This window comes from Arvicola amphibius, chromosome 14 (assembly GCF_903992535.2).
Source record: "Arvicola amphibius chromosome 14, mArvAmp1.2, whole genome shotgun sequence".
Taxonomy (NCBI): Eukaryota; Metazoa; Chordata; class Mammalia; order Rodentia; family Cricetidae; genus Arvicola; species Arvicola amphibius.
Window position 1 is genome coordinate 4,154,543 of NC_052060.1, and position 14,588 is coordinate 4,169,130.

The 14,588-nt window shown below is 43.6% G+C and overlaps 1 protein-coding gene across 1 annotated transcript; it reads right to left on the reverse strand.

Annotated features, from left to right (window-relative positions):
* Positions 1-449: 449 nt before the first annotated feature.
* Positions 450-2,097, reverse strand: LOC119801361 (cornifin-A-like). The gene is made up of 2 exons (XM_038311913.1): positions 2,069-2,097; positions 450-930 (listed from the first exon to the last, which is right to left on the reverse strand). Exon 2 carries the CDS (start codon positions 909-911, stop codon positions 450-452), a length of 462 nt encoding a protein of 153 aa, XP_038167841.1. The 5' UTR covers positions 912-930; positions 2,069-2,097.
* Between the last annotated feature and the right edge of the window lie 12,491 nt (positions 2,098-14,588).

A 14,588-nucleotide genomic window follows, 5' to 3' on the forward strand; every position in this document is an offset into this window, starting at 1 on the left:
CCCCATACACACAGTCACAAATTGGGCATCTTTTAGCTATAGACCTCTGGAGCAGTTTTTGCTGTGCCATTCCTGCTTGCTTGATACTGAAAAAAGTAATGTTAGTTTGTTAAAGCATTGACATACACACACAGTCAGGTATGGAGTTAAAAGGTATTTAATTGGAGAAGAACACTGAAAATTCACTTGTCCCACACCCTGTTCTCCTTCAGGTGAATCCTGAGCCACAGGGAGATTAGCCACTCAAGGGGACTTTGGACCATGTCAAGAGGCTCAGGAGCCCCGGAGAATGAGTGTGAGAGACATCTGTTTAGATGGTGCAAGGAGGGAGGGATGAAGACCAAAGGCACATCATGTGAAGTACAGGGAATTGGACGCATAAGCAGAATGGATGGAAAGGGGCCTCGGCATCCAGGGATCAGGTCTTCATGGCATGGCTGGGGATGACATTACTTCTGTTTTGTCTTCTGCTGATATGGTTCTGGAGTGACATTTGAGGGACATGGCTCAGGAACAACCGGGTGGCAAGGCTCAGGTGCCTTGTGGTGGCTGGGCTCGGGTGCCTTGGGGTGACAAGGCTCAGGTGCCTTGTGGTGGCTGGGCTCAGGTGCCTTGTGGTGGCAGGGCTCAGGCGCCTTAGGCTGGCAAGGCTCAGGCACCTTGGGCTGGCTGGGCTCAGGCACCTTAGGTTGGCAGGGCTCTGGAACCTTGGGCTGGCAGGGCTCTGGAACCTTGGGCTGGCAGGGCTCTGGAACCTTGGGGTTGCAGGGCTCAGGAACCTTGGGGTTGCAAGGCTCCTTGGTGTTGGGGACACAAGGTTCCGAGGGTGGTGGCTGGCAAGGCTGTTTCACCTGGTGCTGTTGCAGCTGAGGGGGTGCAGTGCATGGCTGCTTCTGCTGGTGGGAACTCATGTTTAGATAGCACTTGATCCTGGAAACAGAGAAGCTGACGTAGTAATTTGTTGAAAGAGCAGGTAACTTCAAAGTCAAGTAAATTTCATTGCAGGCCCTTTTAAAGGAAAGAGCCCGTTTCTCACTTCTGCACTTCTACACTTGAAAGAAAAACATGATGTCATAATTTCTGAACCTTTTCAAGAGAATGAGCCAAAGGGTGGTTTGCTCTGGTCCATCGCAGTGGGTTCCTTCCTTACCCTCGCTCCCCCTGGTCACGTTATACACCTAACTGAAGGTGGTCCAAGACAAGAGTGAAAGGAGCCAAGCAGAATGACCTATGCATATGAAGTCTCACACAAAAACCTATGCCTTTAGACTAACCGAAAGCACTAATAATAAAAGAAAAAGCAACAAAACATCTCAAAGAAAAAGCTGGTTTCTGAGACGGTTGTGAATTCACACCAGGACTTCTGGAAAACAACCTCTTTGTGAACTAAATCACAGCGTGCCTTGCAGGGCGCCTGCGTACCAATCCACACTTGTGTGGTTTTGCCTTTTCTAGCCCATGCTCTCAGTTTCCTGTTGATTTTCCTGTTTCCACGTCTGCTCACCAAATACTCTTCTGTCATAGTTCACAGTACGTACTACCACTAGGGGTGATCTTTGAGCCACACATCCGTCCGTATGTCCCCTTTCCACCATCACTTCTGGCACCAGCACTGTCTATGCCTGGCATCTCAATTTCATATGTGTCACCTTTTCTGTCAGACTAGAAGGTTGGTAAGCTCCATATGGACCAGAAAACATGCTTGGCAGGCCCACTTAATGTATTAAATTTATATATTGAGCTTCCTACCAGTGAGAACTGCAGTAGCACTGAAAGTTCTCTGGGCCGAAGCCTTAGCCTATGTCCTACTGTGATCTTTGGTGGACATCTCTAAGTGGATCCTTCCTCCCCCTGCACTGATCTCTGATTCCACTGCTATCTATCAAGGTGGCTGTCTGAACCATTTCCCTTCAGACCCCAACTGTGCTATACTTTGAGCAAGAAATTCTAATGTTCTCTAACTCTAGGTAGCACCCCACATCAACCCTGTCACAGGCATCAGCTTTGTAAAGTTTCCCATAGTGAAAAATAGGCAAGAATTTCAAATCCGTTTCAAGCAGAGACTCACCTAATGCGCAGAGAAGAACAGGCTCTCTGTCAAGCGTGGATCTTGTGTAAAGGCAATGGCCAGCTGGGCTTTTATAAGAAGGGACATCTCCAGGAAACAGACTTGCCCTAGCTGCTCTGTTTTCATTTCTTACCAGTCACCCATGACTCACCCTCCTCCCCCAGTTCACCCTCTGACTCAGCTTTTGTGTTGGAAACCACCCAGCTGGTATAATGACACTGACGGTCTGACAATGATGTCACCTGGGTTCCCTGTCACCCTCCTCCTCAGGCCCAGGTGTCATGCTTGTGTTGGGAGAGGGTTAATGAGCTGGCCTGGAGGAGGTCTGAAGTGGTCCCGACACCTGCTGTCTTCGTTAAGATGGCCAGTCCTTGTATTCTGCTTGGCACACTACTGTGTGCATGCCAACAAGTGCAGGGGGGAGGAAAGTGGGGGCAGGATAGGCAGGGCTGTGATACAGAGGTAATCGATTATAGACGCTGCAAACTGTGTGGATGGTTCAGAACTTGGTGTATATTCCTTACATCTCCCACCTCCACAGAACTGTACACATTAAAAATTATTTGCTTATCACCCCCCAACCACACCCCTTTCTGACTGGTCCCTAACCTGGGAAAACCTGATTTACTTCCTCACCACACCTTCCCCCCTCTCCCCACAGCCTGGTTCTGAAATTTCAGTGGCTAAAGCTGATCAGTTTTCCAGGGAAGCCTTTCTTCCCACTCCACCCAGCCAGCTGCCTGTGACTGCTTCCCCTTTCCTTGCCCTGTTGACTTCTTCCCCATACCTGAAAACCTGGAAGCCTTGTAACCACCTTCATCTTAGGGCTAACAGCAGAGGTTTAAATGGCTCTGTAAGGAGCCAGAAAGAGGCCTGCCTTGTGGAGAGCCCCCACTGTAACCAAGATGAACCTGTGAAGTAAGAATCAGGCCGCTAGATACATGCAAGGCTCTGCGGATAAAACAGATATTTCTAGATCTGCAAAATCTCCGGAGGGCCATGAATTAGAATAGGGAGAAATAAAATACCCAAATAGCTCAGAGACTTTCTTAAGCCAGCAGCCCCAGTGGTTAAAAGTGATGTAATGTCTCCCTCAAAGGGGTTCCACATTTACCATGGAAAGTGCCTTCATCTGCAGAGAGCCCCTGCAACAGAAATAACTGACAGAAATGACACTCTGTTGATATTTGTTACATGAAGAACAAGCACATGTTATCACAAGAACAGAATTAGTTTGAACAGGCACAGAACTGGTCCTTGAGAGCCCTTAGGGGTACGGGTTCAAAGAGGTCAGGAAAATCCTATAGTCCATGAAACTTCCAGTCAGTCAGAGTCTGAGAGAGGAAGGAAAGGACCACGATGCTAAAACAACAGTTTTTGATTGATTGATTTATTTCATATGAGCATTTTGCCTGTATGTGTGTACATACATGAAATATATAAAGGGCCCATGGAGGTCAGAAGGTGGTAAATTCCATGGAACTTGAGTTAGGGATGGTTGTGGGTGATCAAATAGGTGCTGGAAACTAAACTCAGGTCATCTGCAAGAACAGCAAATGTTCTTGATCATTGAGTCATCTCTCCAGCTCCTAAAAAGACTATTTTTAATTTAGTAGATTTTACTCTGGAAGAGGTTTTAAGATAGCACAGGGCATGGCTAGAGTGAGACACGTCTGAGCATGTGCCGCAGAGCATGTTTTCTTCAGGCTGGCTGTTTTCTGGGGATTCGCCCTGTCAAGAGACCTGTGTGTTCTGAGGGCATATGAAGAAGCATTCCCTTAGCCCTGGCACCAGCAATGTTTTCTGACCAACATAACATGAGACTGATGACTCAGAACCACATTCCAAACACTATCTGTTAAAGGGTGTGACCTCTGAAGCATATAAGTGATCTTAAAACACGTGTGTAGATGGTGCTTCTTCTTCATCCCACACTTCTCTTTCCTCCCCTCCACAAACAAACACCCAAATGTTTTTAGAGCACTTGCTAGCTGCAGAGCTAGATCACCTCTCGTGAACTTGAGTCAATATCATCCTTCTACTCTGTCCCAATAGCCAATGGCTCTCATTCATGGAAACATGCTGCCTGGTGTATCAGATCTGCGTAGTAGTTGGCAATTGTAGAATTGAAGCATAGATGAATGAACAAATGAAGGAAGGACTTTTTTTTCTGAACAGAGTTTGAAGACTTCTTTAAATTCTTTTCCACTTTTATTTATCTTATTTTATGTGTGTGAATGCTTTGCTAGCATATATGTATGTGCACCATGTGTGTACCTGATACCCACAGAGGTCAGAAGACTGTGTTGAATCCCTTGGAATGGGAGTGAAGTTGTGAGCCACCATATAGGTGCTAGGAACGAAACCCAGGTCCTCTGCAAGAGTAGCAAGTGCTCTTAATCCTTGAGCCATTGCTCCAGACGGGTCTTCTTCAACAGTGGCTAGGACATCCCACATAAGAGAGCACCCTGTTGTGATGGATCTTCCAGGATGATCTGAGGAGAGGTTACAGGAATTCAGCAGAGCATATATGATGTTCCTGCTGCCGTCCCTTCCTTCTCCTCCATTGTCACCTAGAGTTGTCACCAACCTGAACCTCTGTGGGCTGTGGCAGAGTCACCACCACACCTGAACCTCAAGCCTCTTTCTTTACTTCAGCCTGCTTGAGTTGGATTTAGATCTGTTTCTCCCCAAGTTCCTTCTCAGGAACTCCAGAGTGAAATACACTGCTGCCTTCTGGCAGAATCTGTGGCTGCTGAGGAGTCTATTTCCATCTTCTCTGTCCCCTGGCACCCAGTTGAAAATTTCTCTGACCTCCTTGGATACAAAGTTCCTCTTCCTTAGCCTGTGGTGCCTTCATCCCAAGGCAGGTTCTAGCTGCAGGCACTGGCGCTAACTCTTGACACTCGTACTGGTCGTCCTGTTTGTATATCTGAATCCTATTCAATGGCTGAGCAAGTTTTCTCCCCCTCAGTGTTCTTAGTTTTTTTTACCACCAGGACCAACTTGAGTACAGCCTCATAAACTGTTACACAAAGAGATGGAAAGCTGTTCTGGTGTAGAAGACTAAAAATAGCACTCAGGATTTCCAGCCTTGCCCACTTAGGATTTCCACCCCTGCCCAGGATCTCCCACTGGCCCCAGAGGCTGCTGATCTCTCCAGGATGAAAGCTGTCCCCTTTCACCCCAGCTACTTGATTGGTCACTAAGTAGGATAGGAGCTGTGCATCTGGGCCACCCCTCATTCACAAAGCTATGCAGATTGCTTGGTGGTCAGCCTTCCCCTGGGTTCCAGGTTCAGTTACTCCCTCCACTTCACCTCCATGGATTGTTTGAAGAAGACTGTGTGCAATTGCAAGTCCCATCCATTTTTGGCAAGGCTGTACATTTAAAGTGTGTTCACACTGAGAAACTCTGAGTCTTAAAGGATATTTGCCTGTTCTCAGATTGCCAGGAAGAACAAGGAAAGCCCAGAGTGCTGGCCACTCCATTCAGGCTGTCAAGACTTTTTAAAAAGGAGTTTCTATGAATGTTTGAGTCTTCCTTTGAAATAAAGCAGCAGAAGAAAAACAGCAGATCCTCCAAATGTTGGATTCTCCTGAGTACTTGGTCCAAACAGGCAGAAAAAGATAATGTTTCAATCCTGGGGTAGGGACAGAGGGGAGAGAGAACATATGAACTCAACACTAGGGAGTTTCTATATAACCCCTAACCCTGGACAGGGGAAGAGCAAGGTATGAGAGGAACACACTTCAGGATCCACCGCTTGTTTTTCAGCTATTTTGGCCAGAACCTGGGATTCCTGGTTTTCTCTCCTCTCTTCTTGGAACAGATTAATCTTAAATTCCCCCTTTCTCTTTCTATCCCTGAATAGCCAAATAGAAATTTCAACCTAGATTTCCTTGTTTGAAGTTGGTGGAAGAGAAAGGCAGACTTAGTTAACTTCTTGCCCAGCTCTCTATGCCTGTATTAGTTGGGTTACCCTGGACAAGTCACCTCACTTTTCTATTCTTTAGTGTCCTCATCTTTAAATGAAATTTACTCCACTCATTGAATTGTTACAAAGATGAAATGAAATGACGCCCCAAGCCCTTTGAGCACCCCTCCTTCTAGCATTCTTGATCGTGTTAGCTCCCTTACTCATTTTAACCCAACTTTCAGGTTTACCTTTCATCAAATCTATCTCAAATTATTAGGTAGTGACAATGGCTACATAATCTTTGCTTTATAAGAACAGGCTAAAGTCATTGTTAATCATCCCATGACCTGAACATGCCCTGGCTAAAGAAACAGAGGCAGGGAAATCCTCCACTTCCCAGGAGTTCATAACGATGAGTTGGGCTGCGCTACAGTCCCTTGACAACTATGTGCAATGCTATGGAAAGTCTTACAAGATGCTCGCTCTGCCCAGGTCATGACCTGGCCAGAGATGGGATCCTTTGTGTGGGGATGGTGAAAAGATATAGAGAACTACACAGAACATTGGAAGCTGAGATGGTTCAGGCTGATGTTCTCTTCCTCATAGTCTTCATCACCCCATGGACGGTTGGAAGGACAAACACAAGGCTAAAAGTTTTCTATAGAGAGTATCTGTCATTAAGCAACTGTGAGAGCTCAGCGTGGTTTGCATGGCTACTGCTCCTTTCCCTTACTTGTGCGGTTTTGTTTGCTCAGCAAGTTCCCACAGGGCACCCTCTGTAGACCACAAGTTTGAAATCCCGACTCTGTGCTTTACTAGCTATGTTTGTGAGGTCGGAGAGTTTCTGAATAATAACTGTCACCATTATCTTTCTCCGGGACCCACAACAGCAGTGAAGGAAATAGAATGGTAGCTGAGGCACAGAGTCTCTCGAGACGTTGGGAGCAAGGTGCAAACCCAGCACTGTGAGGCCGAGGCCCCTGAGATCTGGTTTATCTTACCTGTGTCTTAGGAATGATAACATCTGCCTTCAGAACTGTCATTACATGAGATTACACATGCAAAGAGACTCTGGTGACTAGCGCTCTGCAGTGGATGGTAGATAGCAAGTGTATTTTTCTTAAGGGTTTGAACCACAGCTATTATTAGAAACCCATTTCCAGTGACTCAGAAAATTCTTTCGTTTTCTTCATTTTTGAAGCGGTCACTCATTTGTTGAACACATAGTTGCCGAATGATGGTCCAGTGGCGATCCTGAGCTCCCAGCTTTGTGAAATCTTGTGGAGAAATGGGCAACATTCCAGGATGCACTTCCGGGATCTAAATCACATTATGGAAAGAGAATTTCCCACATGGGTCTAAGAGTAAGAATCTCTTAGAATGTTGCTAAGGGTGAATTTTATTTTTACAATCACATTTTCTAACTTGGAACTAATATTAATGCTAATGAAAGAGTATTAGAAATTAATATTAATTCTAATGGTAGGAATAGCTAAGAGAAGGACCTGTGGACTCATGTTTCTAAGATGTGTCTTGGATGATTATCAGGATAAGACAATTTAGGCAACGCCAGAGTGTACATGCAATGCATTTTCCTTCATGATTACAATTGACATTATCTGGTGTCTTTAAAAAAATTGTACATATCTGAGCTTCATCGTTTTTTTCTCTAGTCTTGCAAAATAACTACTCTAAAAGAAGTCTCAACTTCTAGTATCTGAATCCAGTAGGTGAATCTCTGTACTGTTAAGTACTCCAAGTGGAAGGAGGTGCAGATGGGTGCTTGTGTACCTGGGAAGATGTTGATGTTGATGAGTCTAGGTGCTTTTGAGTGTGGGTGTTTGGCCTAAGGACACTGGGAGCCTTGTGACACAAATAAGTTCCATCTAAAGAAGGCTAAACACTTCCACACACCCAAGTTCTTCACTCTTCCTCCAGGGAATCATCAAAGGATTCAGGCTGGTTTAGCAGGTCTGGGTCTAGATCCAGTAGCCTAGGGCCAGGAGATGATCCCATGTCACCTTTAGAGATACTATCATGTCCATGGTACAGGGAGACTCTGCTCTTCCAAATGACCATTTGCCAGTCTCCAAGGATCTGGCTAGGCCAGATTAAAACCTTTGAGAATCAAAGTAATAACAAAACAGAGTTTTCTGCTATTTAAAAAGGCAAATGTGTTCCTCTACTCTTAGAGTCAATGATAGGTACCTCAAATGTAACTGAAAAAAAAAAAAAGCCAGGAGAAAGGCATACAATTTTTATTGATGTCAATATTTATACACTCATTAGAGCTTCATAGAAAGGAAGTGAGTTCTGGAGGAACTGATTAGATTCAAGATATAATTCTTAAACTCATATGTAACTATAAAAGACCCCCAACATGAAAGTTTTCTTGAGAGAACAAACAAAACTAGATTAATAACAGTGCCTGACTTCAAAGTGTACTGCAAAGTTATAGTCACCCAACAGTGTGGTGCTGATATTCGTGATCCAATGGAATGGACTAGAGAGCTCAGAAATAACCACACACATTTATGGTCAAGTGACTTTGACAAAGTTGTTGAGATTGTACACAGGTGGAAGAACACCGGTAAATGACAGTCTCTTTAAAGAACAGTGTTGGAAAATAGGATAACTACATGTAGAAGAACAAAATCAACTCAAAACCAATTAGAGAATTAAATACAAGGCCAAAACCCATGAAGAAACCAACAACAACAACAAAAAAGGAGGAAAGCCCATGATATTGGTTCTGGCCGTGCACAGGTCACAATAACAAACAAATGGAACTTAACAAAACTAAATAATATCTATCAAACAAAGGAAGCCATCAACAAAGTTGAGACCATCTGCAGGATGTAAGGAAGTATTTCCTAAGTGGAAATTAATATGAATTTATATTAAAATTTATAACGAATTCAACTATACATCAAGAAAACACCATAATGTGAAACAGGTTAAGAGAACTGAATAGATGCTTCTCAAAGGACTACATCTAAGTTAGGTAGGGTTAAGACAACAGACATATAAAAAGTGCACCAGTAATCATCAAGAAAGTGCAAGTCAAAACCACTATCACCTTGTACCTGTTAGAATGGCTATTATCTTTAAAGCAAATGTAAGTGTTGATTAGGAGGTAGAGATAAAGAACCTTAACATACTCGGGGAGAAAGTCAGCAAAGCCTTCATGGGAAACAGTGTATGGCTCAGTTAACCTGTGATGGGACATATTCACAACAATCAAATCCATGCTATGTAGAAGAGATCCCCATGCGACCGAATATAGTATCGTTCTCTTCACAATAGTTAGATGACGATGAGTAACTGCTCACCAGTTAGGTTAAAGACTAGATAAAGAAAATATACAGACACATTGCAACACTATTCCATTACTAAATAGAGTTAGATCCTGTGATTCGTGTCAACATGGAAAACGTCCTGTGGATTAACTAGGCATAGAAAAGCACATTGCCTCACACATATGAGACCTAAAAGGGCTGAGTTCAGGAACAGGGAACATAACCATGCTCTCCTTGATAATGAGAAATGTGTGGTTGTGGAGAGCATTTTTAAATATGTGCAAATAATAGGCTAATATGAAGAGATGGGAAGTGGGAAGTTGGTTGGGGTTAGGGACAACGAGCAATGACTGCTGATGTGCATGGGGTCTTGTTTAGGTGATGAAATGTTCTAAAACGTTGTGGTGATGGTTGCACAACTCTGGATACACTTAGATACACAGATTTTATATTCTAAACAGGTAAATTATATGAGTCATATTTCAGTAAAACTGTTTTTAAATAGGAGCAAAGCCAAAATGAAGGCAAAATCCTTTGATAGCTGGTTGGGTTTAAAGGGCTAAGATGGTAGAAAGGGAAGGGAGCATATACCATCTTGCCTTTCTGTCCCCACTAATAAGGGTTGCAAGAAGAATGGCAATTTGTGCCGCCTCACCAAGGAATTTCTATGAACTGCTTTTAGATCCATAAGGGCAGGGCAGAAAACTCCTTTTGTGTCTATTGACTCTTAATTACTCCTATAGCAGCGACTCTCACCTTCACGGCCTTCCCCACTCTCCTTGCCTGTGTAATTTAATGCATTTTCTTAAGCATCCTAAAGCTTAGTCTGAAATTCCTCATGGAATCTGGGCTTCATCCACACTCTCATTTATTTGTCGTTTCTGTGCTTTGCTTTTGCCTCAAACACTGTCCGCTGTCTATTAGGAAGCTACCAGCTACACCCCAGTGGGGTGGAGAGGGCGGAGCAGAGGACATGATCCACAAAAATGCAAAAGCCCCAAAGAATTCAAGGATCCACCTAAGTTTAAGGGAGGGAAAAAGCATCCAACCCAACCTCTCGTTCTGTAGTTTTATGGTCTGAAGTTAATGCTCTCAGAGTCGCAGATCCAGTTAGGAGCAGAGCCAGAACCAGAATCTAAAGTTTCCTGTGTCTCAGTCCAGAGCTCCCTGGTCTTAGAAACAGGAAGCCAAGGGGTTCCTGTCCAAAGAAGGAAGTGGCAGGGGATTTGGGGATGTCAGGTTTCTGACAGATGGTAAGGTAGGGCTTTGTTTTGGTTCTGGGGTGGAGTGGATTTTCTGGGCATGTGGAATGGTAAGGAGGGACAATAGGGGAAGAGTGGGGTGGCCAGCACTGCCATGACATCACTCAGAAAAACAGAAATGCCAGTCTTACTGCTATGTGGACAGGGTTTGCGGGTGTGATGGAGGTGGGAACTCCTGAACTCTGCTCAGGAACAGTGAGGAAATGTCTAAAGTGGCATAGAAACGCTTTTTTGATAGGGAAATGTAGACAGATAATTACTCTCCACAAGATGACGACGTGAGTTTAGCTCTCAGGTAAAATGGCAGCAGCTCCCTCGGAAGTCCCTTCTTCCAGTCGTTTGACTCTGCAGTCCTAGAGCGTGTGTATTCAATATCTGCTCCCTGCCATGGCTGTGAGACTCATCCTCACTGTGTGGTTCTTCCAATCTCACTGTTGTGGTGGTATACATCATGGAATTATATTCTGATTCATCTGGCCACACCTTTGCCAATGGAAATTTGAGGGATTTTCAGATGAGGTTATGAGAATGAACACTGCTACAAACACATGTGTTGGCAGCCATGCATGTTTGCTTCTTTTGTGTCTAAAGAGTGAAGCCACTGGGATGTGGATATACAGGCCCGGGTTTCAGAGTTCTTTGTGAGTTTATCAGAGTTCCTAGTTACACACAGCCTCCCTGACCTCTGGTGTCATCTGCCTCTTGAAATCGGTCTTTCAGTGCTGCTCCAATGCCATTTCATTCTAATTTTCATAGCTTATTTCATAATATAAGGATAATTGACACATGCTACAAAATGAGTTTTTCCAGTGTGCAGACATGACACATCTCTTTGTTTCTTAGTTGTATTTTTTAATGAATATCTTGTATCTTTCATTCAGCTTACTAAGCTCATTGACATCATTTAATGGACATCTTTACTCTTATTTGTGTTAAACAAGTGAAGACAAAACTAATCAAATCTTAAGTACGGTTTCTTTTTATTTCATGGTTTGTTTTATTTCATCATGTAACCTCTATCCATAGACTGTTGAATTTTCTAGGATCTCAAGAAGTTCTATCACGTCAGGATTTCCAGGCTGGACTCTCCCCAACACAGCCACCATTTGGTTGTTAACAGATTGTATCTTCTCCCGACATTTCATTTTGTAACTGTGGTAAAGTCTCTGGTCGTCTCCCCCTCCCACCTCCATGCAGGCTCCAGCTTCCTTCTCTTCATCTTCCATCCGTGCACAGATCTTCTTCTTAAGGGACTTTCTGTGCAGGCATTTGGTATCCAGATGCAATCTCTGTCAAAAGTCACTAAACTTTCTTTTTGTTTGTTTTTTTAGACGGGTTTCTCTGTGGCTTTGGAGCCTGTCCTGGAACTAGCTCTTGTAGACCAGGCTGCTTCGAACTCATAGAGATCCTCCTGCCTCTGCCTCCCCAGTGCTGGGTTTAAAGGCGTGCACCACCCCTGCCCAGCTAAAAAGTCACTAAATTTGTTGAGCAGAAAAATCAGCAACTTGTTTGAAGACTCCCCAAAGCATCCAAACCATTCTTTTTGTTTCTTTGTCCCCAGCCGGAGTCCTTCACAGTCGAAAGCCCAGACTTTTTTTTTTTTTTTTTCTGCTCACATGCACAACTCAGAAATCCTTCCACGGTAAAAAGGATTTGTCTCACCTTCTTGTGGTTCCCTCTCACAGGACTCTTCAAGGCCCAGATGGGTGCAGCTGATCTAAATTCTGTCCAGATGTACATTCCCCACACCCAGTTCCCTGGACTGACGTAAGTTGATTGCTCACAGGAGAAGTTCTACACTCTTGAACAGCTAATCATTTTTGCATTTGGGAACAGTGAGATCAATAGGAACCTTATGCTTCATGGGATCATAATTTAATAGGGTAATTAAGCATATAGAAGTAAATTTAAAGAAAATAATGTTGTGCTTAACTTTTGAATTATTTGGGACTGGAGTGAGACTTCAGTGGTTAGGAGCACTGTTGGCTTACCCCAAAGACCCGGGTTCAGTTTCCAGCAGCCACATGGCGGCTCACAATCATCTGTAACTCCAGCTTCAATGGATCTTATGCCCTCTTTGGGCCTCTGCAGACACTGGATACAAGTGGTGCAGAGGCATACACAGGCATAGCACCCATACACATAAAATAAAAACAATCAAAATATTTAAGTAATTATATTTTCATCCAAAAATGTAAGCAAATATGGAGGGCGAACGTTCCCAGAGCAAAAAGGAGAAAAAACTGAAAAACACTGTAAATATTAAGACTTGGTGACTCTTAGAGGTTGGAGATGTATCGAGTGTATTTTGCATTATAAGATGAACACAAGCCGTTTGGGAGCCAGAGGAAGAATGTTACACTTTGGATACTAAATGTCCTCCAAAACACTTATATCTTAAAGTCTTAGTCCCTGGCCAACAAATTCCAATCACTGAGAGGTTATTGGATCCTGAAATTTGTCACCTAATCAACCAATTAACAAATTGATTAAGTCATAATTTAAGGGTATTATTGGGAGGTAATAAGTATTTTCAGAAGTAGGACCTACTTACAGGAGAAGGTTATTGGGTCACTAGGAGAATGTGTGTTCTGTATCTTGTGGGGTATTCTCCCCTTGATCTAAGGATGCTTGTTGTCTTCTGTGTTCCATAGTTTCTTCCGTGAAACAGATAAGTATGCTCTGCGGACCATGGAAAGGTGGAATAACACAAAAGCGTTTTGTTATGAAAGAAATAGATTCTCATACATTGTCAGATAGATGAGACGTTTTCCATGGGCACTGGCGTGTGGGGGTGGGGTGGAGGGTGGGGAGCGGGCTTTTTCCATGGGCACTGGTATGTGGAGGTGGGGTGGAGGGTGGGGAGCGGGCATCAGTCTCTTCCTTCTCCCACTAAGTTAACACAGATAACAGAATTTTGTTTTTTTCTGTCTGTCAAACAGAGTACTGCAATTCTGTCAGCCCCAGAACTCCACAGTCTGTGGAAGGGCTTGCCAGAACCTACCTAAGGGGCATAGATAGGACATTAAAGACCCATTTTCCCACAGACTGCCCATGACTTGGATGACAGCAAGCCACAAAGTTCTGTTAAGAAGGACAAGTCTTTCTACTCACTAGGGGTTTTATGTTAGGGTTATGGGGTATGCAGAGCTTGGATTTCAGAAATTTTATCCAGAATTTCTTAGGCTTATAAGTACCCACTGTGTTTTTACAGCACTGGCTAACATCTGTTCCTGGCTCAGATGTGGCTTAGCTGTGTCCACTATGTTTAATATTTCACACGGAAATATTCAGCACTCAATATTGATTTTAAGGGGAAGTGAAGGGAGTACTTAGCAATTTATTTTCAAGCCAGTACATCCAGTGAAGAATTAACTTGTTATTGGCATCACTAATGACAGCGATCTAATTCCACATATATGAGCAGATAACTCGAGAAGAGTATGGCTCAAGGGAGGAAAATCTGTGTTTAGTTATCCTTAATTAAATTTTTTATTTATTTTATGCTCATGGGTGTTTTGCTTATATGTACATCTCTGTAGTGTAAACATGCATAGTGCCCTTGGAGGCCAGAAAAGGATGTCATATCCCCCGGGACTGGAGTTACATAGATGGTTGTGAGTCACTGGGTGGGTGCTGGGATTTGAACCTGGGTCCTCTGAAAAAGCAGCCAGTACTCTTAATCACTGAACCATCTCTCTAGTCTCTACCTTATTCCTCTTCAATGCTCTGTTATTCAAGAACTTGTGTCTTTTTTTAGCTGGCAGTATTCAGCTTCTTTTTAATACAAGCAGCCTATATCAAAGCAAAGAAGTTAGGACATCAGCTGTAAAAGTGGGACCTTCTCCAAAAGTTACATGAACTCAGATGAACTCACCAAGCCAAGTACTTTTCACAAATTCTCTGTACATGGCCAGCCCAGGAGAAACATAACACACACACACACACACACACACACACACACACACACACACACACAATTCATGTATGCACACTCAAATCTTTCTATGTAAGAAAACATCTCTAACTTGTCAAGAGTA